This window comes from Rhea americana, unplaced genomic scaffold (genome assembly GCF_003343005.1).
Source record: "Rhea americana isolate MKP2758 unplaced genomic scaffold, rheAme1 scaffold_111, whole genome shotgun sequence".
Taxonomy (NCBI): Eukaryota; Metazoa; Chordata; class Aves; order Rheiformes; family Rheidae; genus Rhea; species Rhea americana.
In genome coordinates, this window is record NW_028185162.1 from 2,634,844 (window position 1) to 2,657,811 (window position 22,968).

General features: G+C 39.9%; 2 protein-coding genes across 6 annotated transcripts in view; one reads left to right on the forward strand and one right to left on the reverse strand.

Annotated features, from left to right (window-relative positions):
- Window positions 1–11,705, forward strand: part of RFFL (ring finger and FYVE like domain containing E3 ubiquitin protein ligase) — a 29,738-nt gene extending 18,033 nt beyond the window's left edge. For 4 of the 5 annotated variants that reach the window (XM_085315632.1, XM_085315643.1, XM_085315651.1 and 1 more), the window contains exons 2-7: window positions 1,166–1,356; window positions 6,966–7,370; window positions 9,095–9,178; window positions 9,565–9,772; window positions 10,768–10,791; window positions 11,008–11,705. In XM_085315632.1, coding sequence (XP_085171758.1) covers window positions 1,171–1,356; window positions 6,966–7,370; window positions 9,095–9,178; window positions 9,565–9,772; window positions 10,768–10,791; window positions 11,008–11,189 — 1,089 coding nt within the window. In that variant the 5' untranslated portion in view covers window positions 1,166–1,170 and the 3' untranslated portion in view covers window positions 11,190–11,705. The remainder of the gene's footprint in view (window positions 1–1,165; window positions 1,357–6,965; window positions 7,371–9,094; window positions 9,179–9,564; window positions 9,773–10,767; window positions 10,792–11,007) is intronic. The other variant, XM_085315659.1, reaches the window with a different exon arrangement.
- A 2,528-nt stretch (window positions 11,706–14,233) lies between these two features.
- LIG3 (DNA ligase 3) overlaps window positions 14,234–22,968 on the reverse strand; it is a 15,945-nt gene continuing 7,210 nt past the window's right edge. The window contains 10 exon segments of the mRNA XM_085315671.1: window positions 14,234–15,196; window positions 15,985–16,076; window positions 17,013–17,187; window positions 18,274–18,420; window positions 19,017–19,091; window positions 19,880–20,022; window positions 20,415–20,538; window positions 20,944–21,021; window positions 21,642–21,729; window positions 22,213–22,347. Coding sequence (XP_085171797.1) covers window positions 14,963–15,196; window positions 15,985–16,076; window positions 17,013–17,187; window positions 18,274–18,420; window positions 19,017–19,091; window positions 19,880–20,022; window positions 20,415–20,538; window positions 20,944–21,021; window positions 21,642–21,729; window positions 22,213–22,347 — 1,291 coding nt within the window. The 3' untranslated portion in view covers window positions 14,234–14,962.

Sequence of the window (22,968 nt, forward strand, 5' to 3'; positions counted from 1 at the left end):
CAAAACAGTATGTTAGTATATTACACCAACTAACCTTAGGGCTCATACCAGTCCCTTCCCTTGGGAATCTAGATTTTGCAGTGGCAACACCTACTGAAGGGAAAGAAATGAAGTGTCTGCATAGCTAAGCAAGGTATTTTAATTCCAGAAGTTCAGAAAATTGAGTAGTTGCTGAACGCTGTCAGTGGTGGAGCTGACTTTTAAGACGTAAAAGAAACGTAGACCAGGAATGGCAATGTGAAGGCAGAAATGCAGAGAAGGCAATTTGTGTTCTTTTTACCAGTAAGTGATGACACATGGTGTATGCTCTAGAAACTGAATGCCTAGATGAATTCAGATTTCTTTGTGAACTCCCACGCGCAAGTTTATAGCACTGTGTTATTCTGGCAAATTTTTGCATGGGTGGTCTTAGAAGATTGCAAAACTGCACGTTTCATGCTGGGTCATTAGGATTTTAGGTAAGCATATATATCCTCTTATTTGTTTTCCAAAAAAATAAARCAGGAATTTCTTTTTATCATATGCAGTTGTTTACCCAAAGACGTTTGTGGAAGTTGATATTTGATTATTCTCAAGTTAGTAACACTTACTTGCTGTGTGGTGGTTCGGTCTTCTACTGCTGCAAATTCAGTTGAGAACTGGCATATTAAATCATGAGTGGCACCACTGTCCTCGTCTTGTTTGTGTTTATAGACCTGTAGCTTTAAATTTATAGAGGGATTTGGAATAAAATTGAAGAATACCCATCTGTGATCTTGCTGTTGATCTTAAATAAGATATGTGAGACGTTATTTGAGCTTGTTATCTTTCCTGAGCCACAAAAAACTGTGTATTATGACTTATATGGAATAGTGACAGTCCATTACAGCAAACTTGGTAGTAGTCTCATATGGCTGACTGGAATATAAATTTAATCTTACCTTTTGCTGTACTCTCTTATTTGTAAGARCTCCTTTCTCAGCAAAGGCTTATTGTGTTGTCCCAGGTGCATGGTTTTTGTATATACTTGTAAGTTAGGGGAARGATCAAAACTTAGCACTTGCTTTCAAAAAGGAATCGGTGGTGGGGAAATTTAAATATTCATTTTACGCCTTGTTCTCACTGTAGCTGGCAGGTTGATTTCTGTGTCATTTGTAACCTATCTTTTCCTCTTTCTTTCTCTCAGTTACTATGTGGGCAAGCTGTTGTAACTGGTTTTGTCTGGATGGCTCACCCGAGGAGATGCAGCCCCAGCCGCAGCAGGGAGCCCGAGCCCAAGCCTATTCCAACCCCGGATACAGCTCCTACCCGTCTCCCACGGCGTCGGAGCAGAGCTGCAAGGCGTGCGGGGTGCGCTTCGACAGTTCGGCCAGGAAGGTGGGTTGGAGCTCTCTGTCCTGCRGCTCCCGACTTGGAGGAGCGTTCAGTTCGACTGCCGTGTGCTGCCTGGCTCCCACGTAATTACAGAAAGCCGATTTGAAGAGAAGCACGTGGCCGTTTTAGGCCTCAGATTTGAGGATGTATCATAKGGAAAAAGACAGCTTGCCTTTGTGTCTATATGTTTAGTCATTCTTTTGCAATTAGCAGACATAATTTAAGATAACTGGAAACATGGTAGTTAACCTTCAGTAGACTTGGCTCTCCCAGCCCCTGAAAGAAGAATGCCAAGCTGCTTGTAATCACTTAAAGGAACATTAGCCTTTTTAAAATAACTAATTTTAAATTAATGTTCAAGTTAATGTCCCTAAAAAAAAAAAAAAAAAAAAAAGTAGCGACAGTAATTCTGGTTGTGTTTTCAGGGAAAGATGTGCATATATTTTTATATCCAAGCTACTGCTGTGCAGGCTAAAAAGCCACGTAAGGTTATCAAATGAGGGGGTTGAATTGATGAAGCTCTATGCCAATAAAAGAAAATATAACCCCAAACAAAAAAGACTAAACCCATTTTATCTTGCTTGTAACTTCATTTTTGAGCATATAGTTGCCGAAATGATTGTTGCCATGAGGTTTTTAATTAGACAGCAAACCCTGGCTGGGAAATTATTTAAACATGGAGGTTCCCATAATGCTTTCCAAAAAGTGTTTTAGTGAACAAAACAGGTTAGAGTCCAAACTCTGCTACTTAATACGTGTCTGATCCATATAGCATGTTACTAAAGTGAAGCTAATGAATGATCCATATAGCGTGTTACTAAAGTGAAGCTAATGAATGAAGAACAGAGATATTTGATCTGGAGAAACGAGTCTTAAAAAGTTCTATTAGGGTATTTTTTATGATTCTGTTTTGAAAAAGTTATAAAACTTGCTGTAAAACTGGAAACTTCTCAAAAATTCTGGTGAGTTTTGGCCATAGCACTTTTAGATTAGATAGGGAAATTCATAAATTGGTCTATTTTTATTTTGTCTCTCCTTTTTATTCATGCATGTTGGCACATATTATCTGACAAGGAGTAAGTCTTGGTACAACTGTTACTTTCTGCTCACAGAAGCAACAGAGATGTTTGACTTCTGCACTGAGAAATGTTATTGCTTCAGGAATCACGGCAAACTTAAACTTGGGTAATTGTTTTTTGGGTTTTATCTCCGCTTAGTGGTTTGGGTATGTAAGTATGGTTAGACTTTTTCTGGCATTAGGCAGATTTTGGTCAGCTGTGAATGGTACACGTCACTGCATGTGACTGCATAATATTGTCTTAATGTAATGTGTCTTTGCAAACACTTTGAAAAAAATCAATTCTGCAACCAGTGTTAAATTTTGAAGTGAAAAACATTCAGAGAGGAAAGGAGGCCACCGCTGCATATGGGTTATAGAGTACCAGCACTAGAATTGTGGTCCCATTGGTCCTGGTATCTTCTAAAATACACATTCTAATGGCAGCTTTCATCAGAGCAGTGCCTTGTATGCCACTCATCAGRATCTTTACAGATGTGTGAAAAACACATGGATCTATGCATGCTAGGTAAGGCTCTGATATGCACATTGTAGTGGATCTGAGGTAGCTGTTTAAGATATTTCTGCCACCAGCAGACTTCTCTTGTTTCCYTGCTGGAGTTGACTGTCTCTGTAACTGGGACAGCAGAGTACAATGTGTGCTTGTGTTTCAGCTGCTTCCATTCAGTGCAGACTATCAATGAAAATGAGGTTGAGATTAATCTATTGTACTGGGAAGGGGGGTTCCTGAACCACAGGCTCATGTTCCCTTCTGCCACCACAGCTACTTGGCCATTACTTCTGGGGCTGGATGGTTACAGGTGGTAATGTTTAAATAGCTGCAGCAAGGTCTGCTAGAGCTTGTCCATCAGTCCTTGGTCTCCAGAACAGAATTTGAGATCAAGAGTTGTATATATAACTCACAAAACACTGATGGGTTGCAAGACGTTTTAATTCTTTAATTCCACTGAAGTAGACTGAGAGGCATATGAAATCTCACTTTGCTGCAAYGAGAGGAAAAACTCTGCATTTTATCCCAGGAAAGGCCATTCCTCTGAACTGTAGAGTCCAGTTAAAATTTATACCAGAATACTTATATAAACTTAATAGGTAAAAATGAATTCCTTCCACATTGGAGACCATATGAATAACTTAGATTGATTTTAAAAAGAAGAAAATAAAGCAGAATGATGGTTTCTTAGGCACTTGACCTTTTATCGTTAGCTATATTTTAATTTTCATGCAACATGGCACTTACTGAAAGGACTAGGGCAGGGGACATTTGAATGGAGCACAGAGGTATAAGGTGTTTTTAAATATCTGTTGGAGCATCTTTAAAGTATATAAAATTAGTGGTAGCAAAAATAATCTGAGTGTTTTTCTTCCTCTTAACTTTTTTGATCTTTGTTTTCTGTAGCAAACAGGTTCTATAAAATCTTTTAACTTAAAGAAGGCATTCTTCATTTCCCTCTCTGCTGTTAGAAAGCTATGCCAGACAATGTTGGGACATGTCAGATTGTTAYTCCTTCCTCCCCCATTTTCTGATTTCAGTGCCTAAAATTGGCTGACATTTTCAGGAAGATGCTTGTCTTTGCATACTCCTGGCAAGCTAGAGTATAAGATTAGGAAAAAAAAAAAAGACGACGATGACAAGCCAACAGCAGTAGCTGTAGTGAAGGCTTGAACGTTGGCATTTCTTCATTTTATTCTGCACACAGAGAAGAGCCRAGTGTATCAAAGCCCAGTCCTGGTATCTCTGGGAGACTAGCTGTCAGAGCAAACAACCAGGGACAGCTTACGGTCAGGACAGACTTCTGAGTTAAGTATTGCACTTTTGTTTGACTACCCTCTGATTGTGCTACCAAATAGAAATAGCGAGCATCATTTAAAAGTAGCCTGTCCTTTTAATAACAGGTTTTAACTTACAATAATGTTTAAAATATATTGTTCTGGAGAGAATGTTGTCTTCAGTCGTGGCCCTTTCAGTCAGAGTTCAACTAATATAGCGAAAGCTTTGAAGGCTGCTTAATATTCAGATGCAGCAAACAGCTTTGCATGTTTAAATACTCGATGCTCAGGTACAGGCAGGGGATTTTTTTTTTCTCCTCTGAAGATAACTCCTAGTGGTGAACTGATAAGCAAGAGACGTGCTTCGTTTTAGTTTGGCTTCTCAAGTGTATCATTTGATAACTAAGGTAGAGTCGTGTTATTGCTGTTAATTGCTTGCAAAAAGTATGTTAAATAATGTATTTCATGCTGTGCTCACCTGTRCACTATCTAAACATGTAAGCACTCCAAGCTGGCGTTCTCTGGGAAGAAGGCTCTTGGCCGTGCAGCACGTTCCCTTTAGAGCCAGTTTGGCAGTTTTCAGAGCATGCGGAATTTTTTTCCTCTAGAGTAAAGCTATGTATTTTTTTCCCCCCTTCTTTTGATTGCTTTGCTGTCAAGGGAATGGGTGATGGAGAGGGGGAAGTGTTGTCATTGTCTATTAATCTGATGTGACCTCCTCAAGGTACTTGTGATGTGGTTTGGGTAGGAGTGCCTCTGTGGAGCACTTGCTCCCTTGCTCTACGCACGCACATGTGCATGTGGCTATGCCCTGAAAGTTTTTGGAGCTAACTGAATTGCTCCAGAAATCTTAGGGTGAAAAATAGGTCATTCAAACGCTAATGTTTTTTATAATGACGAAATTGAGGAAACTTTCTCAAAACTGGACAGTTGGAGATTATCCTTCCTGTTGTAGTTTGTGGTTGATGAATGTTGCTTTTACTTGGCAAGCCCACAAATAAACAGCAATTTTGAGGTGAGGTTTTAAGTTTGCATGACCAGAGCAGCCATTTTGTTATGGAAATTTTCTCATTCTAAAATGCTTCAGTGTAGGACTCTTTCCACTAATCCTAGAATGAGACTGTGACAGGGTCTGCAGCAAAAGTCTGCAAGTTATAACCGCAAGAGATGCATGGGGCACGGGAGCTGCTAGGCTATAGAACGGTCAGAAATGCTCCTATAAGCAAATAGCATATTTACATGTTTCAGAACATGACAAACCTCTGTTTTCTTTGAATTGTGAAGTTAATGTTCCTTAATCTCCAGAAGCAATTCATGAAACAKTTTTTTGCTTCTGTTTATAGTTGTTGCTTCTCCAAGTCTTTATGTGTTTTTCTCCTCGCATAGCTCTAAAGGTTCAGGATGTTAAGGGCAAATTTATGGTAACTCTCAAATAGAATGGAGAAAGTTATTTCTCTAGTCCAAGCAGATGTAGAAATAAAGAGTATTAATGGTAAAAAGTCCGGTCCAGAACTCTAGTGATGTAAGAGTACTGTTACTAACTGGTATTTCTGAAATGCCTTTTTGGTTTTGCTCCAGTTCTTACTGGGACAAGCAAACATACATGCACAAGATCTTTCAGAATAGTAGTCTCAAAAGAAAGATTTGCACCTGCTGAGTCAGGTGCCTGTTTCAGAGTAAAAATAATGTGTGCTGTCTGGATAAAAAAGGGAAGAAAGTCTGTAGGTGGCTGCCTGTGCATCTCCCTGTTTCATAGAGAAATTGTCTTCCCTGTTAATCAGCATTTGTAACCAGCATTGAAATAACCTAGTTCTTTTCTCCCTCAGGAATTTTTTTAAGGGTCCGTAATGTGGCTGTTCTGCTGCTATTCCTATTGGAAAATGCAGAATTTGACTTTCCAAAGTGTTGAACAGTCAAGTTTCTACAGAAGTCAACGTGAACTGTGAGTGCTTGGAACTTCTGAAAATCAAGCCCTGAATGTTGATCTCAGAACAGCATAAAAATATAGATCTTAAACAACTGAACTTAATCTGAAAACTTTTTAAACATCTGGGGCATTATATTTCCAAAACTTCCAACACTTTGTCTAGCACCTAATTGGCACACAGCGTGCATATTATTTTTAAAATAAGCTGGCTATTTTTGCTGCATAAATGCAATTAGAATTCTTTGAAGTCTGTCTGACATTGTAGTCCATGTTGTTTCCTTTCTCTCTYACAGTGAAAAATTGAGCTTCATTTAGTGATTGCAGCAAATTAGAAGAAAAGGAAAAAAAATGGGGAGTTGCTAGAAGTTCCTCCTAATGTTAGAGCTTTCTTAATGCACAGAATAGCTTTACATTGCTTTACAAAGCAATGCACAGCTGTAAAGTGATTTACTTTACAGCCTGCTGCCTCATAGATATCTCTTGATTTCATTTTGGACTTGAACTGGATGAACAAGTCCAGAATAAACTCGATAAAGCTCATGTCATTTGAGGGGATTGTTTAAGAATTTAAGTTTTCATTCTGGGTAACTAGAGTGTAAGTAGTGCTTTTCTAAGAACTGTGAGGAATCTAGCAATCTGTTCATGGGATTGAGCCATCTCCTTGTCTAGGAGCATGCATAACGTACTTGATGTTTTTTGGTAAATTAGAAGGTTTTGATTATGCTTTAACATGAGCTGTGACCTACTTTGGCTTTCAGATGTTAATGGAGCACTACAGTCATTGCACACCTGAGTCTCAAGGCATGGCATTCTGTTTGATTCTGTTCTCTTCTTTACCAGCATGTCTGCTTGGACTGTAAAAAGAATTTTTGCACATCTTGCTCGAGCCAGCCTGAAAGTGGTCCCCTTCTCTGCCATCTATGCCAGCGTTTCCGAGCCACAGCTTTTCAGCGGGAGGAGTTGATAAAGATGAAGGTGAAGGATCTACGAGACTATCTGGCACTCCGTGACATTTCCACAGAGTTGTGTCGTGAAAAGGAGGACCTGGTATTTCTGATTCTTGGCCAGCAGCCTGTAATTACCCAGGAAGATCAGATACAAACACCTTCTTTAAATAGCAGTGCCTCTGGACAGGAAAACTTTGTGATTCTCCCACCAACCAGCCTAGCATCTTCTACCTCACATGATGCATCTCCAGTGTCTGCAGATCCCGTCTCAAGTTCGCTAGCTCAGGAACGTCCACAGGTACAATCTCTAGCTAGAAGCGTCTTTTACACTCGTTCATCCCTGCTGTTGGATGAACTCCTAAGATACTCTGGGAGATTTTACAATTAGGAAGTATGCCAGAAATGTTCGCATTAAAGATGCCTGCTTAAAAATCATGGAGRGTTTTTGTGTAGAATAGCTGATAAATAAAACCTCACCTACATTTTACATGTACTCTTTCCAGTTTATTTAAATTTTGAAGTGAGGACCTTGTGCTTTCTTATAGAACAATTAGGGAGGTGAGTTATTTTACACTGCACTGTTGCCACACACTGTTCCATTTGCAGTTTCTGCACTAGTAGAATTTAGTTTGGGCAGTGCTGAAAATACTGGATGCTTACTTTGAGAAAAACAGCACTGTTCGGAGGTCCTCTGGAATGTGACTTTTTTTTCAGTGGTCTGCTTCACACTTATCACTGCCACTAGACATTTCTCTGACTAATGGTTCATTTGGCACTTAATTCCCGTGTTGGTGCACAGATTTGTCTTGTCTATCGATGTTAATAGCTTTCTGACAATTTTATGTAGGTATTAGATCAAACAGTTGTTACCTTTCTTTAATTCATATGCAAGACAGCAAGCATGCTTTAAGGTGATCTTGGATTTGAGACTGCTGGGAAAGAGGACTGGGAGATGAGCAAGGTTTTTGGTGTCTTCTCTACCTAGACCAATTGATGTCAAACCCCAGATTTGTTGTTAGTCTTCAGTATATGCTGAACTCTGTGCTGTTTGGATGAACTCTGTCAGGGGCATTTGAGTTTAATTATTTTTTATTGACTTTGCTTTGTTTGCCTTTCTCCTATTTGGTACGGGAAGTTTACACAATGTTCAACATCTACTGTCAGTCCTATTACTAAGTTAATGGGTATGTTTAGTTCTCTGCGGGCCAGAGCTCTGAAAGTGTACCTTTTCCTTCCTTGACTGGTATATCTAGTACAAAAAGAACATTTTTTGAAGGGGGGTGGTGCTGGGGATGACAATGACATTTTTCTACATGTGATTAGGATGACTTTTATGTTCTCTGACWGACTTCTGGATGTTGCCGTCCCAATTTTTATCTGTGTTCAGCTCTGCCATCCTCCCTTACTTCCCCATGATGCCTTTCAGCTCCTTTTCTTGACTCCTGTGACATCCTGCTACAGTTCAGGCTCTTTTGTCATTATTGTTATTCTTTTGCTTGACAAGTATTAACAAGACCCTAATCCTTTAAGCAATATGGTAACATTACCCCCTTTTRTCAGTAGGGAAACCATATGGGGGGATGATAGCTGCAGATGGAGATTTGGCTAGGATTATGCTTGCAGTTTCTTTTGCTCTGTTCAGTGCTCAGAGCATCTGCCCCTTCTTTTTCTACAGCAGTTCCATCTTAAGTCAATATAGATTTGGTTTCCTCTTGGTCTAGACCTTGTAAGCGTCACAAGAATATTACGTAGGAGATTACTGTGCAAGTACTCTATAGGGTTTAAATAAACTGAGGCCTTAAAGGGTCAGATAAGGTGTTTCAGTTTCAAATAGGGTTTACCTTGTTATTTGGTTTTAYGAGCACCACACAGGAAGCATCTCCCACCAACACTTTGCTTTTATCTTGTGCTGCAGTTGGTCATTCTAACAGGCAGTATTTGCAGTTATGCTGAATTATCAAGCTAATTTCTGTCTGGGCACAGAGATGATACTGTTGGTGAAAGCTTTATTTCCTCTTTTAGGCAGATGGGTATGTACCTCCAAGCCAAGTCGATATGACASGAGTTGAGAATGCAGCAGAAGCATCAGCAGAGGAGGAGACACAGGTTTGTGTGTCCTAGAGTTAGACAGATGACAAGGAATGCCAGGTTTTCTAGGCTGTACTTGCCATTGCAGAATCATTACTGCAGAGAGATGGATGGGTAGACTGTAATTCAGACTATATCTACCTGCAGACCCAGCCAGCCCCTCTCTTTAGCATTATCTCATCCTCCACATACAGAAAGAGCTAGTGTCTCTTGCACCGTATAATAACAGGAATAGTTTATTTCCATCATGGGAATTGTTTCAGGTGAACTGAAGGTTTCACACAGTAATCCAAGTTATATGTACATCCAGACATGAATCCTGTTAGTGCACATGTTGAAAGCTGATTTAAATTGTAGTGCTAGKTATTGAGGGCAAGAATCATTCCATCTTTGTTCCCTTTTAGTCCATTGACTCAGAAGATAACCTGGTGCAGGGGAGGAGGGCTTCTCTTTCTGATCTGACGAGCATTGGAGATATCGATGCGCTCACTGTGCGACAGCTGAAGGAAATTCTTGCTCGCAACTTTGTCAACTACAAAGGCTGCTGTGAGAAGTGGGAGCTGCTGGAGCGGGTGACTCGCCTTTATAAAGAGAAAGACCTTCAGCATCTAGGTAAGAAATCTAGCAAGCACATATCTAGTCTCCAGGCTTTCCTTCTCTACTGACGGTGGCAGAAGGGAATAGAAGGTCTCCACATTTGTTTCTTGCAAGTGAGAAAACGGCTAGAGTGTTTCAAGTTCTGATGCATATCCATGCACTGTTACAGTGGAGGTTGCTGAACTATATTCATCACTATTTGTACTTGTTTAACATGAGAGCATTGTGTTAACTCTGGACAGTGACTTTTATGTGGTAGCAACAAGTAAGAATAACCATGTGCCCTTCATCTTGGGATTCTGCATAGTTCTGGCAGATCTCACTGGCTAGTGCCTCAGCCACAGAGCAGCTGATGTGAGGCTACAGCTAGATGACTGTAAGCACATTAGTGAGCTCTCATTGCTTGACTCATGGTAACTGGCAAAGAATGCAGAAAAATGCCCTAGGGCATTTTAACATTTTCTGGTTTCAAAGATAGGTTTCTTATTGTCATCTAAGAGTGCTGTTTTCTTAAACGTCTCTCTCCGAGGTTTGTTGTCTACAAATGTTAAAAAGTTGAAGACAGTTTCTAGTCTTATATTCTTCTTTCATTGTATTTTGTGCTTTTGACAACAGTTATCTTTTTTTCTTAAACAGTTACTCCCTCTGTATCTCCGGTGTGATTATGTAAAAGCAAAGAAAATGGCACAAGGGGCTACTGCATGGCTTCCTAGAACTACTCTTACACTGAGTAAAATTCAACATTGTCATATAAAATCACTTTAGTTGCTTACCTTTGTGAAATATTAGATATATATATATATATATATACACACACTCAGTAAAAGAGAAAGTCTCTTAGTAGTCAAATGAACTATCTTAATCAGAGAATCTGCTTGAATCTCTATTTTAGTTTAGTCATCTCCCTTCAAGACTTTCATCTCCTGCTTATTAATGCAGCTTGAGTAAATATTTTCTTTTTTTTCTCTTATTCTCACCAAATAATGCAACTTTCTCCTCTTATGTTGCAGTTTCTGACACTGACGATCAAACTGGTAAGTGATATTCTTAATGTTGCCTTTTTAGTCTCATGGTTAAGGAGGCTTTCTACTCCTTGCCAGTTGATGCAGTAGATACACCTGCATTAGTGTAGGCTCAGGGGGATTTTTTTTAAAATCACAGACTGCACAATGATCTAATAGCTATTCTAACACCATGGTAGCCTTTCTTTAAATCTGTCTCGTACAAACCGTGGTCTTCTGTTTACTCAGGTGGTGCTGGGCTCCCTGGCACGGAGGAGAACCTCTGCAAAATCTGCATGGACTCACCAATTGACTGTGTCCTGCTAGAATGTGGCCACATGGTCACTTGCACCAAGTGCGGAAAGCGGATGAGTGAGTGTCCCATATGCAGGCAGTATGTGATACGAGCTGTCCATGTCTTTAAGTCCTAAGTGTCTATAAGGAAGACTGGTGATGCCTTAAAACCTCATCTGCTGTTAGAGAAACGGTCAAAATTGCTACAGATAGTTAGGTCAGAGCATATAGACCTCATAGGGAGCTGAAAGTTTATAGGCAAGGTGAGGAAAGGATGAAGCTTGGAGAATTGCTCTTATTCCAGCCATGCTTGGCTATGCCCTTCCCACTATAGTGCTTTACACCACAGTGCCTGGACTCCCTGGAGCTTATTGGCAGCAGCAGAGGCAGAAATAATTAACAACATATGTTCTAGAATAATTCGATCCACTAGTGTTGGGGACAGAAAAATGCTTGGCTTTCCAGCACAGAGATAAGATTCTGAGGCTTCTTATTTCCTCTGGATAATAAACAAGTGGACTGGGGTCTCAGTAAGTGATATTTTCTTTTGTTTTGCTGCTACTGAATTCTGATTCTGCTTCCTTCATGTTATGTTTAGGCTATATACCCACTGATAACTTTATTATCAAAGAATAAACTTTTGTTGGGCTTGTTTTGGGTTTGATTTTTCTTTCTGTAATTTAACTACTTGGGCTTGCAGGACAGGCAGACTGCCTCTGTTTTCCATATTCAGCATGAGTAATTCAAGTCTAGTGGGATTTTGGAAAAATGTATCATTTTATTTGAAGGCAGGCTTTGTACTACTGAAAAAAATGTAAAGGGAGTAAGAGATTCTGCAAAACATAGAGCCTTACGTTCTGCAGCAGCTTTTTGTTTGTTTACATGCCAGCAAGAGTGAGATTCCTAGTTTACTGTTGTTGCTTCATTTAACTTCAAAGTACGTACCAGTAATTATTTAAAAATTTACTGACTTCAGGTGATTAGGAGCTGAGAATCGAAGGCTTGAGTCTTTTAGAGGGTTTAGTGAGGAAAATGTGCAGCCATTCTGTTGCTACAATCATATTTAAGTACAGATAATTTTTTTTAGAGAGGAGAGTCAAAGCTAGAGACTTGAAAGAAAGCAGAGGCCAAACTTTTACTTCTTGCTCAGATTACTGATTCAAGGAAGATAATGATCATCATTGCAGAGGCTTCTGTTTACTAATCAGCTTCCCTCTTATCCTCTTTGCTCAATTTTGCAGTCCTGTTACATTAAGACTGCTTATCAAAAGCAATTTATTTTGTGCCTGAGGGTGGATAAGAGATTCTTTGGTCTGGTACATGACAATCACAAACTCATACAGCTGCTTCCTGAACAGCAGTTTAATTTGCAAGCCTTGCAAGAGGCATATTGTAACTGATGTTTTCCCTCAATGGCCTACACCTATGCAGTTCATTTGGCTTGTAAAACACTATTAAGTTTCAGAATCTTGATGCCTTGAGTATACARTCCCATGGTGGCTGAAAACTTAAGTTCTTGGTGAAATTGAGTAACTTGTGCTGCAGGTTTTGTCTTGACTAGCTTTCCCCCTTATGGGTGGTGAGCACTTAAGTGTTCAAACTGAATCTCTGCATGTGGTGTCCAGGCAGGAACAGCATAAATAGTGTCTATTTTTAGTAATGGAAGTGTAATTACAGAAATGATCACTAAAACCATCTACTTTTGCAGTAAGTGGTAATGTAAGTTAACAGCAAATTAAGCTTTTGTGGTCTTTAACGTGCAACTCCAACTGGCATGAAGTAGATGATCTCTACTCTGCAAGTGGGAATAAAAAAAAGCACTTGAGATGAACATATCTGTCACTCAGTAGTTAGGAGAATCTCTGCAGTACTGAGGTGTTTCTGAACCCCATAAATAAGGGACAGCTGATGAGGTTTATAAAACTAAAAATTCTAAGTTTTACCTCTTTTTTGCAATTCAGGTTGTTCTAAGTTCCAGCTTAAGGTTTAACAGCTTCCAGCATGAGCAGAATACTGATATAATTTGATGCATCATCTTAAAAATAATTTTGCATGTAAGCAATTACTGTCTTAAAGATCTTCACAGAAATCTGTCAAGAGGTACAGGATTACACTTGGAAAGCTTGGAACAGCCTCATTAGTAAATTCACTGTGAAAATGCATGGCATCATACTTTCCAATAAACTCAGGACTGGGGGGGCTTTCCATGGAGGAGATTATTCCCCTGTGGACAGATCTTCTTTTACTTGTAGAGGGTAGGCTTATTTTCTACAGCAGATAAACAAGCTGCAGATCAGTGTCTGAAATCTTAAGAATGAGATGAACGTAGCCATCTCTGAAATATGAAATATGCTTTCCCAGGGAGGATCTTTGCTGACTACACTGTTTCCCTTGCAAAAATGGATTCTCTACTATGGATATGACTATTTTTAAAGTAAAATTAAAAAAAATCTGGAGGAAACTGATTTATAATCGAAAGGCATATACTGATCTGAACTAATAAAGTAAATGGAAATATTTATGCTTTATGTACACTGTACATAGTTTAAATATTTTAAAAGTTAATATTTTACTTGAAATGGCATGTTACTCTCTATTAAATCATCTTGGTACTATGGTTAAACTTACTAGTTTTGGTACAGAATTTGGTTTATAATTTTATAATAAAGTTGAAATGTGATTTAGTTAATCTTGTTTTCTGACTCTGTTGCTAACAGGCCAGGAGAAAGCTGAGGTCTTACAGATACTTTTGAAATTTAACCAGAAAAGGCTCAGGCTTCCAGGTGCTTAAATATCCTTATAGGTGGAACAGAAGTAAAAAAGAGGTTGAAGAAAAAAAGATAACTGACAACCCTGATATTTTAACAGTACAGTCTTTGTGAAGATTACAAATGAAGAACTGACAAAGGCAGCAACACACTCACTCCTCTGGAAACTAAGGAAACACAGTAAATTGGTTAACTCACTTTTACTTTTGTAATGCACACATGCACTCTGATTCTAAGCCAGTTAATTAGCAAATGCACATCTTCATATGCAAAATAGTTAGGTTTTAGAGATACAGGTTTAATTTGTCTTACTTTCCTTATTTTATTAATATTCAAGTACTTGAATAGCTATTTAAATAGCTTCATCAGATCAACAGATGTCCCAAGCATCCTAAAAGATTCAGACACTGGAGTTCCTTCCTCAGCTTTTACTCCTTGAAACATGAATAGCAAAACTTAAGTGCAACTTATTCCAGAAAACAAACACTCCAAGCAGATGCTTGGATCATGCTCCACTAGTTGCTGCAAGAGAAGCCTATTTGGTGTCCTGGTTTTAACAWGAAACCTATGCAGAGGGTGTAAACCGTTACTAGATGCAGATCTGTGCTGAATGTTAAAGACAGACAAAGAGAAAAAAAAAAGAAACAAGATGAAGGACACAACATATATGCCTTTGTGAGAACTATACAGTACAACAAGATTATCCTAGCACTACAGTTAACATAGTTTCAAATATTTGAGGCTCTGTTTCCTGTCCTGACAGAGAATAACCTTTGGAAAATAAGTCCTGACAGTAAAGGAGAAGCTGCTTCAGTTTTATTTCTTTATTTACAAAAATAGCCAAACTTTAAAAACCCAGGAGATTAAAACCAGCACCTAGATAAGTGCATTGGTCTACATTATGGGCAGAAACATGGATTCAGCAGTGACAGCCTTCAGAGAGTTGTTAATGAATTCCATAGGGCTGCTATGGATCTTTACTACTACCTCTGAGGTACTTTTGGGCATTTTATTTCTATCTATCTGCATTCCCACAGAGGAATCTCTCACCATTTCTTCCCTACCTACCTAGTTCTCTGCTGTTCCCTTCAGAGAGTTCCTGAAGTATTGCAGTCTTGAGATCAGCCAGTTGCCCCATGCTGTTAGCATGGAGCTACCAGTCTCCGTTTCCGGATACATTCCCAAATCCAGTTGGGGGAGACGCGTGTAGCACCAGGATTCTCATCAGTGTCCCCTATAACGTGTGTTGCTGAGGCTGTGTCGAACTCTTGCACAAGATCCCCATCGTATGCTATGAAGTACCGCCGGATTTTGTTGAAGTCCTTCACAGTGGGTGGCAGGTACAACTTCACACCAGTGAATATGTCCAGCAGAGTCTGCATATTGTGGAAGAGGATGAAACAAAGGTCAGGAAAAGACTGGATTGGTTTGGAAGTTACACTAAGTGAGTTCTTTGAGGCATGAACAAGCCCCTTCACAGTTCCCAAGGATATCATTTTAATTCCTTGTCCAGTATCTGTAAATTGCTGTTTGGACCTTCATTAAATCGTATACAAGAGCAACTCCTGCAGAATTCCTGTGAAAGCCAGGTGCTACAGGTGGACAGTGCCTCCTTAGCTAAGGGGAATTATCACCCCATTAGCAGCCCTGCAAGGGCTGCCTTCAGTGATGATGCTGATGTGGTCAGGTAAACATGCTCTTGCTGTTTACATCAGAATAGCAGCTTTGGACTTCTCAGAAAATTACAGCTCAGTGATTCTTCATCCACTCCCCAGTTTGCTACACACTGAGCTAGAAAGAACAGTTCTGTCCTTTTGCAGCTCCTGTCCCTTCTGTATGCAGCACTGAGCAAGAGTAGCCACATGGCAATCACAGTACATTGCCTTGTAGTGCAGGACATAATTGGTGAGTGAATAGAAGCAGCACTGGCCTTTAGCACAACAAACCTAGTTATGTCAAATCTGCAGCTAGGGAAGAAGTCTGCAACATCTGCTTCTTCTGTAACAGGGCTTGTTGCTGCTATTTCTACCTTCGCATTTCATTTTAATTTAGGATGCAGCTATGAAAAGACTACAAAACTTTCCACATGGAAGGCAAAAGTGAACAGACAACTGAAACAGCCTCAGCTTCCCCTAACCCCAAAGGGACTGCTGCCCAGCAGTACCTTCTTTCCATTGTCATCCATCTCAGATGCTTTTCGCTTCTCTCCTCGTTTCTCTTCTAATTTCAGAGGGGATGCAATGACTGCTTTGCTGCCTGAAAAGAGACAGTTTTCTCATTGATCTCTTTGCTGAAATACTGGTTGTGTAGTCCAGTTTGGGGAGAAGAGGGAAGGGAGTGTAAAAGGGGGAAAGGCTCCCCCCACCCCCTCATATTTTCTGGGTAATCAGTGAATTAGAAATTAGCTTGTAAGATGAACATTTTCTACTGCTAATGTCCCTGGGCATCTTCCTGCCCTGATCTCCAGAAGGTTGTGTTCCCGTTCAATTTTTTTTCTCCTTGCTGTCAATACACTGCCTTTCCAATACTGGTTAGAGATCTGCCACAAATTATTCCCTAGTGACAAAGTGCTGGTGAGGCAAACTCATCCACAGCACTGCAATTTACTACTTGGAAATCTTCTTCAGGATCTCTAATACATACATGAATTTCATCCAGATGATAGGCATTTTTAGCCATGAACCAGTATTTAATTTTAACTGAAGGGCATTAAATGTGCAGGAATGGGAGCGGCAGGTTTGCTGTCCAGACCAGTCTTACAAATTCTGTTAATGAGACTGATCTATTAAGATGGAAAAGAACAATTAGAATCTGAGAGTTATGCCAAAGTAATTCTGGTACTAACTATGCCTAGCAGAGTCACAGTTACCTATCCTAGGCAGCATAATCTCAGGGAGTCCTTATTATCTAAAGGAGTTGCCTAAACACTGACCTGAACAGCATCATCAATCCCATTACCATCTTTTTTTGATTCCAGCATGCCTCAGAACTGTGGCTATTCAGTCTGTGCTGTGAATAACACAGTCCAAATTAAGTCTCTACAGAGCTTTGCCCATGTACTAACCTTGATGTACATCTATAAGCTTCATGGGATCTTCAAGCATCTGACAAAAGGCAAAGATCCAAAGCCAGCCTGTCCCAAAACCACAGAATCTACCCTGAGTTTCCCCTCCCTGGAAAGCACCATCTTACCTTCTGGCCTCTTAGCTTTTGCAGGTGACTTGCTTGGGGGAGTTTTTATAGTCTTGTGTGGTGTGGAAGACCTGGAGTTTCCCTCATTCTCTCCACTGCTGCCAGCTGTGGACTCCTCCTCTTCTCCAGCAACAACACTGAACTCAGCCTTTTCTTTGGAGAGTTGGTACAGCTCCTACACCACCAGAAACAAAGCATTGCCTTTTAGCCACAGTGAAACCTCTGATACTAGACACGAGCTGTAATGTATGTACTGCTTTTGTTTTATTTCTGCAGTGTTTGCTCACACACTTTTTTTTTTTTTTAATTCCTGCACCTTTTGTAGTCTTTTTTTGTCACCCACATTCAATCTCTCAGTATTCCACCCAGCTATTTGATATTAAGGGAACCTACATGGGGAGGTACCAAAGCTGTATTTACACTATCTACTACAGAACAAGTCAGACTAACTCTTCACAGCCTGGCTCCCTATACAAAAAAAAATGGACAATATCCATTGCTTGCTCCTAGAACAGTCTGTCTGAAGAGGGCATTTACCTTTCTCTCCCCTACCTGCKTAGGGAGCCAGAATAACTGCTGGACAGTAGGTGGGCTGAATCACTCCTTGCTTCGATGGCGTAACAAGCCCTTATATCTGCTGTCAGTATCCCTGGAGGCAGCATGCAGACAGCCTAAATAACAGTAACTAGACTGAGAACAGAGCTCATCAACAGCTGACTTACTGCTGGGGATGGCAACAAGCCAACTGGTTTCTATCAGTCAAGGAGGCGGAGAAGCTGTGTGGGGTAGGTGCAGCCCCAGGGATCCTGGCAGAATGCCACCTGGCCCTGGTGTCATGGACTTGGGCCAGACTGCCCTTAGTCACTTCCCAGATGCCTCCCCCAATCCCAGCAATTAATGGGAGACATAATGACCATAAACATTTAGAGWATAAAAGGTCACCTCTTTCAGGAAGGAAATTCCTCGCCGTAAGGCTGTTACAAGTGCTGATACAACTAGCTACCAGCAGAGACTTTCCTGAAAGCGCACAACAGCTCAAAAGACTCAAGAAGCCCCAGTAAAGAATAAGATTCTCATCACAATAGCCCAGCAAGCAGCCTGAGCCTGCAATAAGTGAAAATGTAACGTGCCATCCTAGATACTAGTCAGCAGGTGTCTTCACTATGTACCTGCTATAAAAATCTTTAAKTTTTAAAGATTAACCATTGTCACAACTTACTCTCAAGCATGTTGCAGACATAAGTATACAACATTAAATCACCTTAAGCTGTGGGAGATTGGTGGCTGTCTTCCAGTCTTTGTCATCTCGAATGCGGGTGCAGCGAGGGAAGCGAATAGAGATCCCATCTGCAGTGTGGGCTTCTGCTTTGGAGAATTCAGCCCCTGTGATCTCCCACACTGGGGCTTTCTAAACATGGTATTGAAAGAAATCATATGCCATATTTCTGTGTTCTCTTGTGAACAAACTTAACACATCTGTGTCCCTTCTATGACAAATGCCCCAACACACTAGAGTTCAGTATACACAAATTGCTCTTCTGATGGCCTTATTTAGAAACACTCCTCTATTTTCAGCACATCAGAGATCCCAAGCTACTACATATTGCCAATTTCTAAATAACATTTTTACTCACAGATATAGAAGGCACAAAATATACTGCTAAACTTAWTAAAACAAAGATAGCAGCCTTTTGTTTACAGTTGTATTTTAGCCGTTTAAGTCAGATTTTTCTCATGTCTCAAATTTAAAACAAGTTAACTTTTGGAAGAGATTTAATGCACAAAAACATTTCCCAGTAGTGCTGCAGGTACGATTTTTTTCTTTTTAAAGGAAGCTCTTAGCCTCAAAATGCACATTCAAGATTCAGAGGTAGAAATCTGTGATATCCTGTTCCAAACAWGAAGACTAGTCTTGTAGCACAGACAATTTGTACTCTTACAAAAAGGGTAGTAGATTGCTATTATCAGAGCWGGAAAATTCAGTCGTTTTGCGAAAACACTTACCTTTGGGTCTGGGACAATGAAGTCAGGGTAGTAGATTTTGTTAATTTTTAGCCAGCTTGGAATTTTACTAGGATCCTAATAATTAAGAGCAAAAAATCAAGTTATAACACCTAKGACCATATATGATCCTATTCCTAGGGAAGAGATTGCTGCAAAATTATTCCAGTAGCAGATTAACATGTGTGTACTTGATCTGCTTTGTATTGATAGAACTTGCTTTAACCTACTGCGCAAGGTGCACTGATCTGCAGCAATTTCTCCTGTCTAGTCTGGCAAAAATTTTTAGTAACACAGCTCAATTACTGTCATTCCAYATGTTGAAACAATAACCATGTAACTCCAATTGTAATTCATTCATATAAAATTAYACATTTTAAGAGTCCGTAATCTTTCTACAAACAGCTTCAAGAATAGCAAGTAAATATTACATTTAAACTCCTTTTTTTTACAGGTCAGGTCCTGAAAAATGAATTTCCACATCTAAATAAGCCATTCATGAAAAAGTCTTAAATCCAAGRTTTCAGGTTATCTAGCTACAAAGCAATAGTCTGACTTTAGGATTTCTCACCCACAGCCCCATCTAGTGACTGCCTTCACCAACTGTAACATGCCAAAACACTGGCATTTGCTGTTTTCCCTATGAAACTTTGTCTAAGCAGGAATTGAATAGTGCCTGGCTTCCCACTCAGTGTGGAAACAAATCTCAGGCAGTGCCTCATCTTTAGGAACTAGCTGCACCTACAGCTCAGTTCTGTCACAGAGGACATGTCTAATGAAAGAAGGTTCTTCACAGCAGTTTATCTGTTTACCAAGCCCTTTGCTAAGCACTCCTTTGACCAGCCTCATGCYACAGCCCATCGCACCTTGCTGATCTTCACCATATCCAGCTCTGTTTGCAGGCGAGCCAAGGTGGCATCATCATGGCCACCGGCACACTTGGTCACRGTGCACCACTTCTCACTCTTGGGATCATAGCAACCCATGAGGAAGATGGACATCATCCCACCTGGAAGAGAGGATAGCAGAATGGTTGGCATCTTCTACAGGACAAGCCACAGCTTCTCACAAAAACACAGTAATGAGCTAAAACCTTTATCCATCTTTGGAAGTCAAAGGACCTCAGGTTTGTAATGGCTTCACAGCATCATCTCCCATACAAAAGCTGAACAAWTAGCCTCTACACTGTAGAAGAGACCAACCCAAGACCTAATGCTTCACTGTACAAATTGACCCACAGTAAATTCAGCAGCTTGCAGCAGCCTAGCATGTAGCAGACAGTCACTGTGAGAGCCAGTCTCATTCTGGTAGGAAAGCAAATGCTACAGGACCTCTGGAACAGAAAAAAGCTTGAGATTTTTTCTGAAGAACTAACAGATCTCTGTAACTCCAGACACTCACCTTTACTGCCCTGTCCATAAAAAGCTCCCARTACCACCAGGTCTGCTGTATCAGCCATTGCACCCTCATTTAGGTAGTCCTTTTTCACTTTCAACCAATGCCGTTTTCCTGGCTCATAATTACCCTGTGCAAAAGCAAGCAAAAACCTCGTCAGAAAGGAGATCATTTGGTGGACTGCCTTTTCCCCCGAATAGTCCTTGGTTTTGTCGAGCTTTGCAGTATATCACCACAGCAGTGCTCAGATATAAGGAGTAACTTGGTTTGGATGTCAGCATCTACAAGAGTTCAGAGATACCTCAAGGATGCTCAGCCTTCTGCGTTTCATCCACAGGCTTCAGAGCACTTAGTGGAAGCAATGAAGGCACTAAGCAATTCCCTCCCTTCCAGACATTGCTCAAAAGCTCTTAAAGCAGTTAAGAGCTGAATTCAAACTCAGAATAGATTAAATAGTTCAGTATTAAATACAGAGCAGTCTATTGTTACTTTCTTTTGCCCAGCATACAGCAGTCAAGAATGAATGGGAACCTGCCTTTGTATCTTTCAACACCAGTCCTTCCAGTCCCTCACGGATAACTCGGGTGATCATATCTGCCAGATCTGAAGCTTTCTGGAAAGGAAAAGGATTGTGGTAAGCTTAAGCCTATAAAAGGGGCTGTGCTCTTGGGGCTTTCCATTTGGAGCAGTAAGGCAGAACAAGGGAACGGCTGGTTACTTAAAAAACCCCTACAAATTAAAAAAAAAAAAAAATCTCATCTCTGAGATAGCCACACCGGTTTCATGCCCTAAGTATATCCCAGATGCACCAGGAAGATTTTCTTAACCAGCAGCGTCAATCAAGATTACCTGCTTACTTCCCTGTCCAACGGACTTGAGACCTATGTTCTTTTCTTCATTCCAAAACAATTTCTCTGCCCCAAATATCCAAACATTATCCAACAAAATCGAGGTGCTCCAAAAAATACTAGTAATAGGGGGGAGGGGGAAGGATGTAGGGTTTGTGCATAACAAATCAAAGCAGAAATTGAGCATGCTGCTGTCTAAAAGGCATCTTTATTGATCAGGATATATCTACACTAAAAAAAAAAAAAAAAAAAGGAGGACTGTGTATCACTGAAAGTTGCCAGTTTGGGTACTGGAAGCAGTCTAGCTTACTTCAATCTTACTTCAGTTTTCTCTAATAACCCAGAGTATTACCATGTATGCTATTTTATTTAACGCTGAACTCACTGTGACATGCTTCATCTCCGAGAAGAGGATTCGGTTAGGAATTTCAACCATATTATCATGGAGAAACTTACGACGTTCACACAGGGGCCTAGAGCAGAGTACAGATAATTAAGGACACACAACCAATTCCAACATGAAGTACCAGTCATGTGAACACCAAAGAAAAGCTCTTTAAATAACKTTATCTTACAGATAAATCAGAGTTCCAGAAAGGATAATCAATTCTTTATCAGTCCTCCAGGAAATAAGTTATAAAACAGAAATTTGACATTCAGCGTGTATTTTGTTTCTGGGAACACACGATGAGCTTTATACTGGACCATGCTGAATTCAATTGAATGCAGTTGCTCCTGCTGTTTTGAAACTGCAGAGCAAAGTGGGACTCCATAGTGATGTCTTCATTTATGGCTTTATCAGAACAAGGATTCTCCTATGACATCTTAATTTTACAGAGGTAAATGGCAAGTAATAACTGTCAACATGAATTGCTCCCTCCGCAGTGGTAGTGTATTCCAGCAAGTTCYGCAGGAAAACCTGTCAGACCGTTCTCACACTAATGAGACACACATACCTGTCCATCAGGCTGACATCGTTGAAATAGATGCAGTCAAACACAAACAAGCAAACATTGGCATCTTGGAAAGCAGCTTTCTGTAAAACAATTAGTATCAATTAAAAGAAATCTGCAGTAGTAACAAGCAGCAACCTGGAGGTATAGAAAAATAATGGAAACAAAAGGATGTATTTTTATCCCCATAATCTGTTAGTGATAATAAGCTTACACTCCTTATGCCTTCTACAAAGCTTAAGTGTTCTCAGAAATAAAATTTAGACAGAGTGTGTCAAAGCACAAACTAAGAAAATAAAACATGTTAATTTCCTAGTGGCAAGGTAATAACACTACAAATATTAACGACTTCAGGCAACCTAAAATCTATCACTACTGCTGCAATGAGAAACCAATAAGCATTCCAGAGACTTCAGATTAAYGGCTCCTTTAAGTTAAAGCACTTACAATTTAATTTTCAATTTATTGTCCTCATTCTCACCACTATTTAAACTAGACATAGTCATTACATAACACTCATATGGACTAAATTCATATCTGTATCATTCTTGTCTTCTTGTTTGCCAGACAGTGTTACAAGCAACTATAAACAATGACAGAATTGCAAGATTTTYCAAGGGCTTTTTAATATTTATTTTGAGCTCAATTTTTCCCAGTAACCTGCTGATGATTGGTTAATATCAAAGTAATTGTATTAGAACAGTGCTTTTTCATTTATATCAATCTTCTGAGGGACCAGACATCTTTTATTAGCCTGTT